The sequence below is a fragment of the Empidonax traillii genome, unplaced genomic scaffold (assembly GCF_003031625.1).
Source record: "Empidonax traillii isolate 1590-97213 ecotype Southwest subspecies unplaced genomic scaffold, ASM303162v1 scaffold1187:size237367, whole genome shotgun sequence".
NCBI classification, from domain to species: Eukaryota; Metazoa; Chordata; class Aves; order Passeriformes; family Tyrannidae; genus Empidonax; species Empidonax traillii.
The window spans coordinates 140,921-161,356 of NW_020956380.1; the positions used below are offsets into that span (position 1 = coordinate 140,921).

General features: G+C 41.5%; 1 protein-coding gene across 1 annotated transcript in view; it reads right to left on the minus strand.

The window, feature by feature from the left end:
* KAT2B (lysine acetyltransferase 2B) overlaps positions 1–20,062 on the minus strand; it is a 38,804-nt gene extending 18,742 nt beyond the window's left edge. The window contains exons 1-6 of the mRNA XM_027905649.1: positions 19,847–20,062; positions 11,240–11,366; positions 6,315–6,460; positions 5,739–5,828; positions 3,760–3,941; positions 1,301–1,492 (exon numbers count right to left, since the gene is read on the minus strand). Coding sequence (XP_027761450.1) covers positions 1,301–1,492; positions 3,760–3,941; positions 5,739–5,828; positions 6,315–6,460; positions 11,240–11,366; positions 19,847–20,062 — 953 coding nt within the window. The remainder of the gene's footprint in view (positions 1–1,300; positions 1,493–3,759; positions 3,942–5,738; positions 5,829–6,314; positions 6,461–11,239; positions 11,367–19,846) is intronic.
* Positions 20,063–20,436: the final 374 nt, after the last annotated feature.

The window sequence follows — 20,436 nt, forward strand, 5'->3', positions numbered from 1 at the left end:
TAAAATGTTATTCATATTTCCCACAGATCATCTGCAAACAGTGCTTGTCTTTCTTTTTTCCCCCCAGCAGAATATCAAAAGGAACTGCAGTGAATAATAATGCTTTTCAAATTGCTGTAAAAGGCTGTAAAAGGCAGTGAAAACAGGGGCATATGCACACCTACATCCTCCACAAATCTGTTCCTTGCATCAGTGTCATGTTAAATCCTTCTTTATACCTATTTGAGGGCCAGGTCAGGATTCTTTTCCTAGATACATACAAACATTTCTGCATCCATAACAGTCTACTCCAGAGACAGGGTACATCTTTCAAAGTGGTAAAATATGCTACTAATAACAGTAGAAGCAACAAATCCTGGCTCTACTCAGCTTTAGAAAGCTCATGTTGTTTTTCATTCCCCTGAGCACTAACCCAACTTGTAGTCCAACACAGCAGCTTGCGTAGCATCAACGCCACCAGGTCTTCTGAGGTTCAGTTTATTTGTTCTTAGGAGGGACAGGTTTTTCAAGTATGACCTAGAGAGCCAAGTCACCCCCACAAAATAGGGATATAAGACTATGGTATTTTAACTGGGAGATTATGACGAATGATCCTTTCACCACTACCTCCCCTCTTTATCACCAGTAAAATGTTTCAAATTAAGGACTGTCAATGTTGAGCATGTTTCGATAAAGTCATACTCCCACATTCCCCAATATGTAATTATTGTTGTTTAATTGTGAGAGATAGTCATCAACATTCCAGTAATGGAAGAGGTAGTCAATACAAAATTTATGAGTTTAGGATTCACTGGTGCAGTTTTGTACTGACTCCTCTATTCTTTGTCAAATAAACCCGTCTCTTCTGGGCATGGGGTGACTACTTTGTTCCCTATTACAATGCTGAAATAAACTGAAATTCTTAGGTGTATATAAACTCCTGTACAACACTCTCTTTTTTACTGCTCCATCACCAAAGCAGAAGTGAGCACATGTTTTTGGAGATCTGGACATACGTTGTTTCCAAAGACTACAGAAAAAAAAAGTAATGGACCAACAATACCTGCTTAATAGGTAAAAAGCACAATTCCAAAGCACGATGAATAATCCTTTTCATAAAGTAAACCCCAAAGTACCCAAAGCAAAGCAAGTGGTTTCCGTACATAAAATACACTAGTTCAAGCTATGGCAGTAAATAAAGCTGCAGTATCTACTTGTAACTGAATAAAAAGAGAAATTATTTTAAGTTGCAGGTAATTTCCTGCTTTCCACAACAAAGTTACCAGTTAACTTTGAATGCAGGCACACTGTGACCCCTTACTTTGGAAAATGAGTGAGGATTAGTGTTCGTTTTTCTTGAGGAAGCTTGTCTTTCTCTTGCCTGGCCTGCTCCAGCAGTTGCCGTCTCATTACGGTGAAAACAGAGCGAAGCAATGTCCTACCAAAAACCTGGGTGGTTTCATACCTAGGCAGACTGTCACAGAACTGAGGGACATTGCAATAACAAAGCCACCTGTAAAGAGGAAAAAAGACAGATAATTATCACCATCTAACATATGACTTAGTGCAACAAAACCACTACCTACATAATTTATAACTCATCTGAGAGCTATATGACCATATAAATCAGTTCTACAACAAGGCTGGACGGAGTTAAGCAGAATGTATATTGCCCAGCATTTTAAAGAAATGACAGACAAGTAGTATCAAGTCTCCAAATATTCTTTTTCCCTGCAATCTAGTTTCTACAAAGTGCTCTTGTTCCAGAAATAATCACAGATTACAGAAAATTCATTGTTGATGGCAGGGATTCTCTCCACAGCTTGTTCATTCAGCCTCCCACACCTCCTGCCTCTGATTCCAAAGACTCTTAGTACGACCTGTTTTCCTCTCCTCAAACTTCTACATTTCCCCACACAGAGGCAAAAGGGGTGACACTTTTAACTAGTTCCTTCCTAAACTGATTGGACTCCTGTCCGGTTTTCCCACCAGTTGTATTCTTCCCTTTACACCCTGACTTGTTATTCTTTCATTACCAATATCTCCCTCCATAACAAGTTTTGCTTTAAGAAGTACATATGAAAATTACAGCATGACATGTTTTTCTTCTTGGAAAAGGGATGATGGTACTGAAGAGATAATTCAGGAGTACACCGCCTATGTAGGTCACAGTATCTGTTAATCTTATAAATGAGATTTCATTATCTGTGTGTAAGCGAACAGTCACTGGTATCTGGCGCTGTAGCAGAATCAGATCAGAACCCTGATGAAAGCTCCAGCAATGACAAGAAAATGTTAAGAATTGGATGCAAACAGACTGTGTTGGATCCTACATGGGTTTCCTCACCCAGACCCAAAGCACAGCCTGTCTCAAAATGGTCTCCCAAACTCTTGTTCCTTAATCTTTGCAAACATGAATTGCAAAAGAGTTGTGAGACAGAGTTGTTAAAAGACCTCTACTCCCTGTTCTTGGCTGATAAAGAACACCTTTCAAAACATAAGGACGCATGTGAAACTCTGATATGGTTTCATTCAGATCCTCAGGTTTTCCAGTGAAGTCAGTGACTGCAAAAATTCAGGAGATATGCCCATGGAGCACAGCAGCACCCTGAGCGATGCTTCAAGCAGCACAGAGGAAAGCAGCTTACAATGACAGGTTAGATATGATGGGAAGGGATGGCACTTTGGGTCGGAGTGGGCAGGTGGGTTTGAGAAATGGCAAGTGACAAAATTATTAACAACAAAAGCCACTGACCAGAGCCGATTACTTATTGATTCTCAACAAAAATTAGCTCCTACCAACCCTGGCTGATATCTGTTATCACAAACAAATAGAGGTCAAACACCCACCAAATATGGTCTCAGAAGCCCCATGGATTATAAGTGTCCTTTATGCCAGGCAGTTATTTAAGGGGACAAGTCATGAGAGCATCCCAGTCGGACACAGACACAGCAGAGCCTGCCTTATCACTAGCCAGAGTCTCAACTCACCCCAGGGTTTGCTGTTCACCTTCATGGAGCTGAGGTGTGTCAGAGGACAGGCCACCAGGAAAGCAGCCAGAAGGTGGTGCTCACCCTCAGCCAGGAAAAGAGTCCCCAGCAGTTCCTGGTAACCAGGGTGCTGACAGAGGTTGGCTAAGTGTTGCCTGCACTTAGCTGCTGTCACTCTGCTAACTGAAAAAGGCACTGCACTACCGTTGTGAGAAAAAGAAAATTAAAAGAGGCACGGCTTTCTATCCTAGCTCTTCTTCCCCCAGCAACTAAGTTATTGCTTTGAATTCTAACAACGTATTAAAAGGTCATAACAAGAACTACCATTTTAAGGAACCTAATAATATCCATTCCCAATTAGCATTCAAGCACTTGCAAAATTATTTTGATTTTTCGGCTCCTCTGTGATTTGGTTTCAAACAGTGATGCTTTACCATGCTTAATGTTATCTTCTTTTCCTTTCTAATAACAAATAGGGATTTTAGATAAGGCTCACATCTTATGAAGACCAAGAGTACTTTGCAACCACAGAATGTGCAAAAACATTGTTAGATACAGATGTTCATGGACTCTACTCCCTGTTGCTGGCTGATAAAGCACACCTCTCAAAACACAAGGTTGCACGTGAAGCTGACATACTCTCACTAAAATCCTCAGGTTTTCATGTAAACTCCACAACTGCAAAAAATTCACAAGGTACATCCATGGCACAAAGGTACTGGTATATTCCTGAAGTCTGTAGATGCCCTATTTGCAAGGAAGACCTGTTACAAGCAAAAGCAGTGTTACCTGGTATAATTCACTTTATAGCCCGCAATATCATCATTGGGTGACCGTAATCTTCGCTGAGAAGGTGTCTCCAGGTGCCAGTAGTTAATGCGGTTCAGAAACATTTTAGCCAGTTCCACTATTGTTTGTCTTTCCTTCGATGGTAAGTGGCTAAATTTGTACTGCACAAAATTATTCACACCCTTAAGAAGGAAGAAAATCCTGTTTAGCTATTTAGCCATAATTTTTGTAGGAGCATCCTCAAATATTCCTCACTTTATGTTTATTAACCCTGAACTTGCATTACATGGGACAGAAAAATATTGGAGACCATGAACTCCTCACTCAGCTACTTATGTAGTTGCCACAGGATGGTTCCAGTGTACACAGCAGCAGGTACATCCAGATATTTTTATGTAATCTACCATCAGCAGCTGATGCAAGGGCAGAAGAGAAAAATTCATTATTTTTCCTTGCTTTTTAAAGTCAGAGAACAGAGAAAGTTCTGGTAGGCTTTCTTCTTTATGTTCTGTAAATCAAGTATCACCTACAAAACTCTCTACCTACTTTTGAATAGAGTAGGGCTTGTGGACTTCTATTTAATTTTGTGAGTACACATCATATTATTTCTTTGAGAAGCGTCACTACTTCAGAAGCATGTCTCCTCATTGCACTTTGTCCACTTAAAGGAAAAGTCCACGGAACATAGCTAAAATATGTGACTCAAAGTGCTGCAATATATATTTCTTATAAATCAATTATAACACTTGTGTTTAGCAAATAATTTCGTTTGATTGAGTTGCTGAGCTGCTGAAAATAGAATGGAAAATACTGGTCATTTTAAAGCTAAAATTATTTAAAAATAAACTGTAAGAAGAATTTCTCTTATCTCTATGCTTTATTTTTTTAGGTAAATTGAGCAAACAGTAAAAAGAATGTGACAAAAAATTATATTGCATAATTTTTATTTCTATTTTATTTATTTTTATTTATTTATTATAGTAGTGTATTTTAAAGAGTAGGAGTATATGGAGATTACATACACTCATTTTATTTTTATACTCCAACTAAAGGAGAACTTCAGGTGAAGACTTCTCAGAAATTCAGAAATAAAATGGTCTGATTTTCTAAATTATAAGAAGTGACAGCTGCAAGAAGTAATTACTACACATAACAGTCCTCACATCTAAAATACCCTGTTTAACAATAGAGCATCCATTCATTCACTGATGGGAAAACATTGAGCTCCTGTTTCAGCGAGGTATGTGAGCCTCTACATAGTCTCACTGGAGCTAATGGGCAGACAAGCCCACTTGTCTGCCAAAAGTGCATTCTTGGGAGCTCACTTCACGAAAAACTGAATTTGTCATATGTTCTTTATCCATTGTGAGTTACAAAAGCCTCAGTTATTCTTTGGTTTTGGCTTTGTTTTTTTGTTGTGCACCCTTTGAAAGAGAAGGCTATGATCTCACTGAATTGGATTGCAACATTTTCCTTGATTTACAGAAGGCAAGTGTCATTTTAATATTGAATTTCAAAACTTCAACAGCATTTTTCATCACTTGAAACAAAGAGAGATTAGAAGTGCCCACATAAAAGTAGCATTTCAAGCTAATTCTCTGGACCCACAAAAAAGTCAGTTTCATTAAAGCATAAGATGAGTGATGAGAGAAGTCAAATAATGTAACTATTGTGCCAGTACTAAAGGAGAATCAGCAGAAGTCTCCTATAGTCCCTTATTTTGTCCTGAGCAATACACAGAAACTTCTGAAAATGCCTAAAATGCCCTGTTCTCAAAACCAGTGCATCCATTTAAAAAAAAAAAAAAAAAACCAACCAAACCAAAAATCCACTAAAAACATCCCCAAACTCCCAACCCCCCACCAAATAATAATAAGGAAATAAAAATTAGTAAAGAAACAAAAAGAAACAAAACAACCCCAAAACCAAACAAAAAAAAAGACCACCACCTGAACCAAACCCACATCTTGACTCTTTACCTGTTCAATGCTAGGTTTCTCAAATGGAGGACTTTCCAAAGATCCTTCCACTACAGGTTTTCCCATTTGTAAAATGCACTTCCTCAAGAGCTGTTAAAAACAGAAATTTTTTAAAAATTAGTATATTTGCATACACAGAGTCAATGGAAGTCACAAATGCACAACACACTGTGAGCAGTGTTGGAAATCTCCTGGCTATATATCTGCTTGTTTAGTCATCTGAATTTGTAATTATTAAATTTCACTGTGAATCCGTCTTCTTTGAAATGCATACAAGAAGTTTCTCTGAGGAAATGTAGGCAGCTAAGTTAGCTTTGATATCAACTGACTTTATGTAAGTAAAGAAAGTTGTGCAGTTTATAGATGGGACTCAGGGTCAGTTCATTCTTTTGGAACAAGAATCAGTACACTTCGAGTACCAGAATGTCCAGCCCACACTGCTCTACTCAGTAGAGCATTAACCTAGTGAAAAAATGTCCCATCAGATAAAATCAATCCATGCATGAGTGGCAGTGAAACTGGCTTATGTGTGAGAGATTGAAAAACCCAAGAAGACACTCCACAAGTTCAGCTTACTTTGAACAGGTAGAAATAAACTTGCTTGGTGTCTGCATCTTCTTCTTTGTGGACACAGGTGAACAAATACTCCACATCCAATACAATGCCCAGAAGCCTATTCATTTCTTCTTCAGACACATTCTCCAGGTGAGAAACATGAGCAGCTAAACAAAACAAAAATTCAAACTTGTAAAGAGCCTACTGAGAGAACCAATAACACAAGTATTTGCCAGGAGATCTCAAATAAAAGCCCTAACTGTAAAAACACTGATCCTGTAATAACCTGTTTAAACAGAACATCTTATCAGAGGTAACTGAAACATGTGTCACATCGGAACAATTTGTAAAGGTTGTCAAGCGGTGGTGATTTCCACAGCAGAGGAATGATGGCTCGTTGGAATCACATCAACTGTTAACACTTAGAGCCGACCACACAAGTCCTGCTTGTATTGATATGTTGCACTATATACCTACATACATTTTTGACCATTTAAGACAAGGTTTCTTGCCTAAAGAAAACAAACCCATAATTTCCATTAACTGGGTAATAGAGGTGCAAGAGCACCTTATTCTGTGAAGAGTGAAAAAAAATCAGTGCCGAAAATCAGCCTGGAAAAGAAAATGATTGGCTAAGTCTCTTACTTTCATATGATGTAAGATCAAACTATGCTTTGTGCACAGTATATGAACACAGATTACGCAGACTGGACATGCTCATTTGTTTAGAAGTTCACAAAAAAGCATCTTTACACTTATTGTCATTTCCAAGTGACAAACTCCGTTTTATCATCTCCAAAGGCAAATACAGAGCCTCATCTGTAATTTTCAAAAGTTTGAGGTTTCTACATGTAAAACAGGGCATTCACTTCAAGCTGGTTTGAACAACTGGCCCCAGGAAGAGAGAAGGCAATGTAAAACAAGAGGTCAATTCCCAGAAAGAAATATTTGCATTACAAAAAGCAACAAGATCTTCGATGATTCCAGGCCAATGTAGATGGTATGCATATCCTTTCCTCTGAAAGGACAACAAAATATCTTTACAAAGGGGAAAGGGAAAATTACCTTAAAGTTAGGGCATGTTAATGTTTCTATATTTTAATGAATTGTATCAATATTTACTTTTTAAGATGAACATTATATCTTTTCAACAGAAATCAGACACATCAGATGGGGAGGAACTGAGGAAAAATAACACCTGACCTGAAAACAATCATATTTATTTGCCACCCAGAAAAGACAGTTTGTTTTGAGAAGTTTAGTATGACACCAAAACATTTAAATTCAATAAATTTGTTCAGCTTCAAGTAAAAAAGACACTATAGCTCAGAACACGAAAAAGACACCAGCAATTGTTTCCACTTCGGTGAACATTTATAATGCAGTATCTTTGGGGCATGGCCATCATGAGCCTCCTTTAAGGACAAATATTCAGCATTCAGAATAAAATGCTCTCTGCCCTTGAGACAGGTATGAAGGGTTAACATTCCAAGCTGTCTGTCCTGATCTTTTAAAAGTAATGACTAGCCTCCTAGATGAGCTTTTCATTAGAAACTAATAACATTCTAAAGAAACTTTACATTCAACTAACAAATGAATAAAACATCACCACGAGAAGCCATTTCTATGCAGTATCCATAACAATACTGAACCTTGGCTACTTAGTGGCCATGTTTAAACATTTTATTAAACTAGACAATTATTACCCTACTGTGAATTTAAAAATACAATAAGTGTATTAACAGCATGCATTAACTACCTGTTACCATTTCCCATATAAACACCAATGTTTTTACATCAGCCCAACAAACTATTGTTTTTTCAGATGTTCACAGCCCATTCCCAGATTCTGTGGCCCTTAGTAAACCTTCTGTTAAAGTCAAAGCTTTGGAACACTGACATCAAATACTGCATTACTATGACTAGAGTTACACAGTCCCAGTCACATGCACTGCCCAACTGGCACACTCTTCCCCAGCTGCTGTTATGCCTGAAAAAAAAAAAATCCAGTATCACATGTGTAGATTGCTACAGCATGCAGAGCAGAGCAAGCAGAAATAGCAAGTCTGCACTGACATGAAGACCTGCAAATTCGATAAGCAAGTACTGCAATATATGTATTAGGAACAGTGAAAAAAGAGGAATGTGTTTAAAGTCTATATTAAAATCAGTGTGTACATAAAAACACTAGCAATGTGTATTGGACAGACAAACCAAGAAATACCCAATTATGGTCGTGAAGGTGCATAGCAGGAACTGAGGGCAGTGCTAGAGAAAAAAAAAAGGACTGAATGCGTATACAAAGTATTAGCATATTAATTAACTAGGAAAAACCAATCAAATATAAAACATAAAAAAGAAAATATTCTCTGACTACACAACACTCGGTCTTGTGGTTGGAAGAAAATGAATTTTCCTAGCACCCAATTCAGTCACCACTTCACAGCAACATAATATATCACCCAAATAAAAGAAATATTCATTAAAACAACCACTTTGAGCCAAGCTGTGGGGCTGAGCACCAAATAGATGAATACAAGTTGTAGGTAAGTAGACTATAAATTAATACACACCATTAAATAGATTTATGCACTAAAACCTGCACTGGCTTGAAGATCAAACCACACTCCCAAAAAGAGATATCTCAAGCAAGACAAGTATCTAGGATTACCTTTGAAGGAAAATAATAAATCTTAAAAAGGAAAAAAAAAAAAAATAACATCCTACATTTTACATTAGACACATCAGCTTTAACCAGTACAGAAATTACTACATCGCTATTTCAAAGGCTTTCCAAGGAGGAGAAAATTCAGCACAGATAATCTGAAGCCTACACACCTTGTGGTAAATTTGGTTTTAAAGGTGTTCAGCAGGAACACACTCATTTACAGGAGATGAATAGGAAACTTATCTTGGAAAACACCACCGAAAGACATGTTTTTGCCAGTAGTATGAGGAAGCACACAGCAACTCATTTCAGTTATTTCAAATGAAACATCTTTCTCATTAGCTGTGGTCAGAAAGATAAGAAACTTTAACTTTTCTAAAAAGAGCAGGAAATAATAATACAGTTTCTTCCATAAAGTACTTTTGCTGGTTTTACACTACTGGTTTTCCCTCATTCCCTAGCTAAGGAGTGAAGACCAAAACCAGCCTCAGCCTTTAGAAAAGCCAAGTTTTTCACACAAATACATAACATCCACAAATTCAGCTGAAGAACAGAGAACTGATAGGCATATCTTGCTAGTTTAAAAGAAAATTTAAAAAAAATGTAAATAAATAAAAGAATAAGCTCTTTCTTCAAAGGTCAGGAATCAAAGGGATGGGTAACACAAGCCACCCCAACTGCATAAACAGAAGCAGCACGGAGAAGGTATATGATGGAAAGTTGGAACTAACTTGGCTAAAGTGACTAAATTTTCTGTGATACTATGCATTTCCTAATCTCCTACAAAGCAAACCCAGAGTCTAGGAGTATCAGGGAAGGAAAGAACTGCTCAAAAGCCTATAAATAAATTTCATGTAATGAGAGCATAAAAAGAATAGAGAAGAAATGGAAATAAATCCCAACTAAAAACAAGAAAGTATTCCATAAAAACCACAATATTATTTTTCAAAACTAAAAAAAAATAAGTGATCTATTGTGAAGGTTTTAAATTCCCTTTTTCTTATTTCACTGTCTTAAGTTTTGGACAGCAACAAAAATTAAATAGCAACTGCTCCTTTTCAATTAGTTCTGAATTTTTTTTTAGCTCAGTTTTTATTCGATATTTGCTAAAAAGGGCATGTATCAGTTGGAACAAGTCTAGAGAAGAGCGACGAAGGTGATCAGAGGGCTGGAGCACCTCTCTTAAGAGTTGGGAGTATGGAGAAGAGAATGTTCCAGGGACACCCCTTAGCAGCCTTCTAGCACCTATAGGGGCCTTCATGAAAGACAGAGAGGGACTTTTTACAAGGACATGTAGGACAAGGGACGATGGCTTTAAACTGCAAGAGAGTAGGTTTAAATTATATACAAGAAAGAAGGCGTTTTACAATGACTGTCATAGAAAATTGGAACAGGATGCCCAAAGAGGTAGTGGATGCCCCTTCGCTGGAATTCAAGTTCAGGTCAGACGGGGCTCTGAGCAACCTGATGTAGTAGAAGGTGTACTTGCTTAGTGCAGGAGGGCTGGACCTTTAAAACATCCCTCCAAACTCAAACTATTCTATGATTGCAACACATACAGAAAAAGTCATCAGCTTTTATTTTGGATAAGTATAAATTCTTAAAATAATACTACAGCGATTCACCGCTATTTTTCAGGCTATGTGTGTAATAAATTGTTATTTAGTCTAAGTCTGAAAAACAAAATCCCCCAAACCACAACAGCATTTAACAGTGGATTTTGAGCAGTTGCTTCCAAGATATGTGAGCTGTCAGCACATAACTTAGACAATGCTAAGATATACAACCTAGGTACTATTTTCTGCGACACAGAAAAGGCACAGTTCTTTTAGTACATAGGAGTACCTGCTTTCATGAATATTTTATATTTATTCTAAAATAAGGAAACCTAATACAGCTTACCAAAGAGTCATTCATGTGGTATCTAAGGCAGCTGACATAAATCTTTGTGAGGTTAAAGCATATGTAACACAAAGCATTAAAACTGCTATGGGTAGCTTAACAGCGCTCTTGCATTTTAACAGCTTTGAATGTCTGTGTTGTTAGAAGTTATACCATAGCTGAATTTATTCAAACCTAATTTTTTTTATATTTCCATATTAAACATGCTTTTGAAATATCAAACATATTTTAATCTAAGTTATTGACATTTACATCTAACCACAATCCCCGTTCCTAGGTCTTGGCACGGCATCTCGACTTTCATCTCACAAAAGCAGAGATTCCGGGGGTGGGGGGGCACGGGGGCACGGACTGCGGGAGAAAGGGAGACGCTTACCCAGCGTGTGGCTGCAGCTGCGGCAGGGCTCAGCCAGGCTGACAGCCGCCTGCTGCAGCTCGGCCCGGGGCGGCGTGGGAGGCGGGTTGGGGTTCTTCCAGCCATTGCATTTACAGGATTCCTCGGCCTGAAATCAAAGCAAAGGGGTATCGATCAACAAATTGATGATACCGTGTTATTTCAAAAGCCATAAAAAAAGAAATACAAGCTGTTGTTTGGGTTTTTTTTAATTACAAGTCGCTTTTGGGGGGGGGGAAAGGAATTGATGTTGAGGAGAGGGGGACTTGGGGTGTTTTGCTGTTGTTTTGCCTGGGTTTGCACTTTTATCGACCACATTACTAGCCTTTATTTTCTAGAAATAGTCAGAAACAGAATAGTACCCCAAACAGAGACATTAACATAGTTATGGTAAGCAAAATACACACACAAACCCTGACTAATTCCTTTACAGAAAGCCCTCACTCAAATGAAAGAAGTTTTCAAACATTTACTGGTATATCCACACGTACAGATCCTGCCACTGAGACAGTTTTGATGATTTAAACACAAACAGGTTACCTAACAGGAAACACATTTATCACTGCCTCATCAACTACACTGGCAACAAGGAATCATGCAACTGAAACCAAGCCCATGACAACCCAATCAAGGGTTAATCAGTACTGAAATAACCAAACAATAACTGCACTACTGGAGAATGCCGTCTAAGGCAAGGCTTGGCCACAAAGGCAAAAGATGTCAAAGACACTTCCGCTGCAACCTGCTGCTTTCCCTGGAAAGTTTGTTTACACTCGCTGAGCGTTAAACACCAGCAATAGACTGCAGCGAAAAGGGAAGACCATGAAGGGAGAGGTTGTGACTTTGGTAATTATGTCTCAAATGACTCAGAAGTTCTGAGCTCTGATTCCAGTTTCTGAAGAGCAGCTTTAGAAGAGGGAATTTCCTTCTGCATATCCAAAAGATCTTAGTTATTTTGATGGCAAAGTACTTCTAACATCATTCATACTCCTATTTGAAGATCTAATTGGAAGGAAAGTTGCTTTTCTACTGTTCAGAGATACCTGTGCACTGGGTTGTAAAAAGATACTCAGGAAACTGCACTGCCAAGACCTCAGTGAGGAAAGTATGCCAAGTGGTGCATAATATTTATGGTTGAAACAATCTTAGTAGGAAAAATTGTGATGTTAATATATCCAGCACTCGTGTCATTTTTCAAAACCGATTCTGCATAGATTTAATGCAATCTATTTCAGGAACCTATTTCATTTTCCTTTTAAGTTTCCAAATCCCATCCTACCTAAGGAAGAAGCACCCAGGAGAAGCAGAAAGGATCACAGCTTGACAGCTCCTAACACTGACAGCTTTGTAGATGGCTGGTAAATTGTTCTTCTAAACTAATTTTAATATTCAGCAACCCAAACACCAAGATAACTGCTGCCTGCAGTTCACTGAGCACCACATGATATTTTTACCATCTCTAGCGCTTAAGCATTTATCCATCTGGGCTCTTGGCCCTGGGTGCCATGGCTTTCGCCTGCACCAAGGGCAGTCTGGCAGGTAACATGGGCCACGAGTGGCATTTTCAGCAGCCAGAGCCACCAGGATGACTCAGAAATTCACCTGCAAGTGCCCAGCAAAACCACTTCCATATATTTCCCTTGAAAAAAAAAAAAGACAATCTGCATTGCCTGAACCTCCTGGCTCTCCAAACTCATTGTGTGTGTGCAGACCACCTGCCATCCCATGTATTTATAATGTTAAATCAGGGAGGTTTCAGAACGAAATGATGGGAAGATTAAAACAAATTTTTTTTAAGTCTCATAAAATGCAATCTGAAAAGACTTGAGTGAAGTTTATGTTCTTTTTCTATCATATTTTCTATGAGTAATATGACTGGCAGAGAACTGAAAGCAGTCCAGTGTTATTTTAGAGGAGAAAACATCTCTTACAGTTTCACAGGCATTGAGTCAGTTTTACTTTTGTTTGTCATCCAGACCTACAGGACCTCTTAAAATTTATTGACTAGAGAGATCAGTGATTGAGTGATACCTGTGTACCACAGATTGCCCTGGTGCAAGAACTTTGGACATCTGTGAGATTACTAGAAACACCACTTTCAGTTAGCTCCTCAAGCTAGACAAAACTGAGGCCAAATAAACTTAACACATTTGTTTTGTGGGAAAGGCAAAGTTGCCACAAAAGTTTTTGCATTTAAAACAATGATAGAGAAACAGCTGAAAAAAAAATTATGTCTGAAAATGAGATTATTGCCAAAGAAAATGCAAGATACAATTGTGAAGGAGCTGTCAAACAAAAAATGATTGAATATTATTATAGAGAAGTAAGATTTGATCCTTCCCATGCAGCTGTCCAGACAAATGTTCAACACTCTAAATTAGTGACATAATATAATGCTTATTATTACTTGTCTTAAATTATGACACAATGAAACGTTCTCAAACAAAGCACAAGCTTTTTGAGAATTTTATCTCTGAGTGGAGGCAGTATTTCACAGAAGCTCACCAAACAATGTTTACTGTCTAGGCAAAAAACTATAAACAGCGAGTAACTACACAAACTTTAGTGTCACACAATAATTAGCAGTAAAGCTGCAAACAGATACATGAATTGTGATAACAGCTCAGTTAAACTGCCAAAAATAAATATCAACCCACCCACAGAAGAATAAAAACAGCGTGTTCAACGGCAATTTTTTTCTGCCCTCGTTGGTATTTCCTCGCCAGATCTTTTTGCAGCAGCTGTTAATTTGTATTGTTCAAATTATTTCAGAAACCTTCTCAAAGAACCAATAGGGTGGGTTTTTTTGTTAATCTCTCTATAAAACATGGAATCAGCAGGAATGTTCTGTTAACCAAGGGGAAACAGAACCCAAAAAGGTCCTCTTTAAAACTTAGTTTTTAGTGTAGATGTTGACAGTGCAAATATTTTGCAGTGAATATGCAATGTGCAGTCCTCGATGGCTTAAACTGCTGAGTTCTTTTAAATCTTCCACAGTATTTTGTTTATTCAGTCCTTGCTTTGACTATATTCAGCTTTTTCCTTTATTGCTTTTTTTAACGTCACTCATCTGCTTTTCATTAGAAAATAAAGTATGACTTCACCTCCTCGAAAACTCAATTTAAGATCAAAACAGTTTTGAGGGGAGGAAGGAAAAAAGCATTTGAACTAGCATATCTAGTCCTTGAAGCCTTTTTTCTGGGACATTTGCAGAGCTTTGAAAAATTCGCTGGAGAACGTTGGGGACTTGTGCCTTACTAAGGGCTGCAGCATAATGACTGACATCTTTACAGGCCCAGGGATCATCAACACTGCACCTTCATTGGTGGTTTGTAATAAAATTGGGTGAGTGCAATATAATAAAACACAACAACTACACAACTGTTGCTTGCACTCCCCTTCAAAAAAAAAAAAAACATCCAACTACAAAAACAAACAAACGTGCAGCAATTATGTATATTTAGCACTGCAAATGTAATATAACTGAAATATAACTGAAATATAATTCCAATTGCGTTTTGTTGCAGTTGGTTGTTTTTTTTTTTTAACTCCTTCCATATTCAGTTGAGTGTTACATTGTGGGAAATCGAACTGTCCAGTAGCCCTGGGCAGGGAAAACTACAAGACTGGGCAAACTAAAGTTCCCGTTTCCTTTAGAATATTGAATATATTGAAATATATTGAATAAAAATGGAATGTGAAAAAACACAGCATGTTTTACAATTGCTAGTATTTTTATTTAGAAAGGAAACATATGAACATTACAACATTGTATATCTCAGTCCCTTTTAAGTGGATTCCAGGTACCCAAATAATAATGAATAAATGAAGAATGTTACAGTCACTGAGGAACTTAAACATTCCTCCCCTTTTCAGACAGTGAAATGAGCCTAAGAACATGGAAACTTCGAGCTAACTTAATTATAAAGTAAAATACCCAACAGTTTTAAAACCGAGTTTCAAATAGCCATTGTGCTGGACTTTTCTTTCCAACTCAAAATCATACAGGTTGCCCTGCTTGGTACTTGAGATGCCAAGCAGTCTCAATACATTACACACACAAAACATTACAGATCTTTTTTATTTCCAGTAAGTATAATTACTCCAGAAAAAATACTCATCCTCCCAACACAAAAGCCATGTAAAATACCCTATAAGCTTTTTCCTGCAAGCAACAAGCTCAAATGGATGATTTCAAAGAACGCCACACAAATGATCACAAATACACTGATGAATTTAAAATACATTTTTTTCCTACTCAAGTGTCCAGTATCCAGCAACCAGACAGCTAGACACTGCTTGGAGAGCCACTCATACGTATCAGGAAATTAGCTGACCCATTTATCTTTAACAATACAAAATAATCAGTTCAATGGGCAGCTCTAAGGACATGTTCTTAATTTACTGATCAATCCAATTATTTCATTCCATGTATTTTCCAGTTTCACTTACAGAAGAAAATTAGGCTAACATATAAAGACTTTATTAAAAACAGGCATCCCGTTTCTACCTTGTAAAGTTAATGGTAGATTTCCTATTTAATTTAATGGAAGATGCTTTAATTGAGCCTGTAAGACCCTGTAAAACAGATTCGCCCCACTACGAAAACAATCACAAGAAAGCTTTAGATGTCTCGTATGTCTCCTATGCACTTCTGCAGAAAATAACCTTAGTACATTTCAAGCTCAGCTTCAAGGAGCTCTGTACAGAGCCCAGAAGTAACACAGTCAAGTTTCATCTTAATCTACCTTATAAAAATCAGGAAAAAAAAGCTTTCCTTAATAAGAGATGGTACAAGTTTACCTTATGAGCTCTTATGTGTGAGAAAATTGTATAGAGGTCACTCAAGATGACAAGTGGGAAGCAGAGCTTCTAGCAAGGGTCAGCAGATGGTCTGGAGCCTGGGACCCAGAGTTTACTCAGATCTGTTGCTCACCTGCTGCAGGTCTTTGGCCATGTCATCTCATCACAACCCTTCTCACTCTGTCTACTTTGCGTGTCTAAAGCACAAAGTCCTTCTTCAAGGAGGTATTATTACCTGCTACTTGTGCAAATGCCTTAGGCTACTGGGTTCTAATTATATTTATAAACACCTAGGCATTACTGTGAAATGCATACAATGAGAAATAAACAATTTTACAGAAAACTTAGTGTACTAAAATAGTACATATTTCATCTTGTTTATAAGAAAAACTCCCAGGGAGACTGGAGAGAGAGAGTTGTATTTTCACATACTGTAAAGCAATAGGGAAAAAACCTGCAGAGGAGTTTTCTTTCTACATCTTCATTAAATATATTTATCTGTGTAAGTCACACAGTGCTGCTTTTATATAAAGTGCTGCAAGCTCGCATGCCTAATGCTCAATTTCACACTGAACAAAACCAAAACGATGTATGCAGCCATTCATAAATGCACAGATATTGTAAATGCCAAATACAAATCCCCTCACAAGATCACAGTGCTACTGTGCACCTCCAAAAGTCAAGAAAACTGTGCCAACTTCTAATATCTCGTTTAGAATGTCACCCTCCTCCTTCAAACTTGGGCCTTTTAAGAAGGTTTCTTTCTACTCAAAAAAACCTGTCCTGTCACTTCCACCCAGACCTTCTCTCACAGGGGAACAAATTAAGTGGAGCAGCCCAACAGCTACAACTCTCTTCTGCAGTTCTTTCATCAAGAAAAAGAAGCAAACCCTGCATTTGTCTAGCTTTGGTAACAGCTCTCTAAACTTCAGTTTCGTTCTGCTCAGGATACATGCATGCTGGACATATCTTTCCCAGCAGGCTTTGTCCATGTTTCCCATGAAGAAAAGGAGTAGCTTGAAGAAGGATCCCTCTTGAAGAAGGAGTTCTTCACCTGGGGACCAAGCACCCTGCTCCAGAGAAGGGTTTTTCACTCTCTTCTGCTCAGCATTTCTGCTACCGCCAGTGAGACTCACCCTCTGTGTGGTCGCTGACCTCTCCACCTTCATCTCTAGTGAGCAGATGCTCCCTGCCTCTGTTACTCTCAACATCTCTGAGGTTAAACTCCTAATAAATTCTGTGTGCTGAATCTTGCAATGAAATTTATGTGGGAGAAGGTGACTGATGCTAAGGATGCCATTACATATTTTAGCACTCCAGCTTGTACAAAATCCACATATGGTCACTACTTGAATGAGCACAGATGTCCCCTGTGGAGATGGCACAAGCCTTTGCCTTCTCTCACCCTTCTGCATGCACACACAGAAATGCAAATTAAATGGAAGTTGCAACTCAAAGTAAGAAAAAGTTCAAAGTTACACTCTGCACTGCTACAGTTTCTGGCAAACCACTAATGTTACAAGCCAAGAAGTGTCATTCTGGAGCACCTGCCAGGTCTTCAGGAAGAAGACTAAAACATTCTTCCATCCTGCTCCATCCTTCCCCCTTTATCCCACAGGAGAAACTGCGTGATTAGTTTACAAGGAGTTTCCAGTCTGCCTACTTGTTTCTGTTATGAGACCTGAAAGCAAGGTGCCTGCCACCGAATTACTGGAGAGAACTCAAATAGCAAAGATAGGGTTTGCATTCTAATCTTAACACAAAAGAGTGTTCAATGCTGGAGCTGCAGCTACATCCTGGCAAGAGGAAGAGGCCTTGGGGTGCTCCCAGCCATGGGTCCTGTTCCATTCATCACTGGAATGCCAACCAGATGTGCAACCAGGACTTGTCACGAATGAAGGCCAGCAAGGACACCCCAGCAGAAGACTGACAGTACAAGTGGTCTCCAATCTGCACCCCAGCAGTGCGCCAGAGTCCTGCGAGAGGAAAAGAGGGGCTGACAGCAGGCCACAGCGTGCCCTCCTCCCATCTGACATGGTATGTTACCCTGACAACAAGGCACTGTGACAGCACACATGTGAGGCCAGTGAGTCCCCAAAAAAGCAAAGGGTTTGGGAGGAGACAAGGCTGCCTGCACTTCTTTATAGCACAGCTACCTCTGTGGGGCAAAGCACCACAGGAAAAGGCTTTTATCCTCAAAAACATCATCTGGAGGAAGAAAGAAAGCACCAGTCAAGGAAGAAAAAAGCAACTCAAGCACACACTCACTTCCCTAGCAGCCCATGAAAAATTTACCTACTCCTCAACCAGTTACATTTGACAGCAAGTCTTGGTAACATTAAAATATAGAGGTGCAAAGGGCACTCAGCACTAGGAAAGCCTCAATTCATGGGACCCAGCCTGCAGTGAGGGCCACAAGGTTCAAGTACACAAACTGCTCTTTAACCTTACTGACACCGGTGTAATCTTGCAATGTCCCATCTATGTGCCAAGGCTGAAGTGTGGGTGCCAGCACATTTGGAAACAGCTAAGAAATTGCAATGTGTGTAATTTGCCCTCCTAGGACAGCACTCTGGCATGCCTTCAGTATACAGTTAAAGCTCCTCACACCACCACAGGACTACAGAGCCGTACAGTGATGCTTTCTCTTGTATGTTAGCCGTTAGTTTGGCCTTTCACTTAACATCTGCCTGCGTTAGAGAACAGAGAAAATAAGATGCACATTTCTCACAAACAGCTATTCTTCAACTCTGAGAGCATTACTAGAGGATTTGACATCAGCACTGCCAATCTCAACATGTCAGCCCTGCTGTGCATCCACGAATTGCCCTGACAGCAGCAGTGCAGCCCGTGCTCTGAGCATGCTGGTCCTCCCTGCTCCCCGCATGTGCGCACAGGCGACAATGCCCGCGGTCACTGAGCTCCGAAGCCGGGAGAGACAGCTCTCACTGCGCTCTACAATAAACAGGCGAGTCCTGTTTCTCCCACCAAGAAGAAAATCGCAGGTGGACAGAAAGTGCTTGTGGAGGGAAATCCAGGACAGCTCTCCTGAATGCGAGCGCCGGGCAGACAACGGCGAAGAGACGCCCTGGCCAGGGCAGGGTGAGGGTGGCTGGGGGAGCCCGCTCTCCGCCCGGGCACCAACACACCGGGCACTGGCCCGGCGCTACGTGACTGCCGGGGATACAACTTTCCCAAGCGCGGAGGCTGCGCCCCTTGGCTCCTCTGCCAGAGCGGTGGCGACGATGCCAGCCCCGAATCGGGGCAGTGGCTCCTATGGGGTCAACAGCTCCACGATGCGGGGTCGGAGCAGCCCCCGCCCGGGGCCGGCCCCCCCGGGTATGAACCACCTCCCCGCCGAGGTGTTTACGCCAGGTGTGCTGCTGCAGCCCTGTTAATTAACCCAGCGCTCAACCGGGAGCCGCCCCGCCCGCCACCGTCTTCCTCGGAAGGACGGACGGACGGACGGACGGACGGACGGACAGACAGACAGACAGGCGGGCGCCGGGGACGGGCAGCAGGGAGGCGGCACTGCCCGCGCGGTCCCGTGTCGGGTGCGCGTGTGTTTTGTTTTTGCGACCGCCGGCCGGAAAGCTCCGGGGGGAGAAGGATCCGCCGGCATCGCCGGAGCTGCCACTTCCGCGGGCAGCGCCGGGCGGCAGCCGGGCCGCCTCCCGCTCCCGGCACGGCGGGGCACGGCCCTTCCCCGCCGCCTCCCTCCTTCCTCTCCCGTCAATCCCCACCCTCCGTGGGCGGGTGGGCGCCCGTGGCTGCCCGGCCGGGTACCTTGCAGGCGGAGTAGACGCCCAGCTTCTCCAGCTTCTTGGCCCGCGGCGCGGCGCGCAGCTGCGCCTTCTTCCCCGCCGTGCGCGTCGAGCCGGGCCCCCCGGGGCTCTCGGCGGCGCCGCGGACCGGCCCCCCGGCGGTCACCGCCGAGGCTGCCGGGGAGCCCTGCTGCGGCCCGCCCGCCGCCCCGGCCCCGGCGCCGCCAGGCTCCGCCATGCCCGCGGCGCGGCGGCAGCCGCCCGTCCGGCCAGCCGGCGCGGTGCGGGGCGACCGGCCTTAGACCCTCCCCTTCGCCGCCGCCGGCTGCTCCCCGGGGGGGGCGGGAGGAGGGACCCGCCGCTCCGCGGGCGGCTCCTGCCCCGCCGGCGGCGGCGGGGGGGCTGGCGTTCGCCTCCCGCCGCTGCGCACCGCAAGGGCGCGCCCGCCTCCCTGCGCGGGGGCTGCGCGGGGCGGGCGGCGCCCCCGCGGGAAGGGCGGCGGCGGCGGCGGCGGCGGCACCCGCTGGGTGCGGGAGCCGCTACGGAGCCATCCCGGCCCTCCGGGAGGCTGCGCGCAAAGTTGCTCCAGAAAGAGGCGGCATCTCCGGCGGT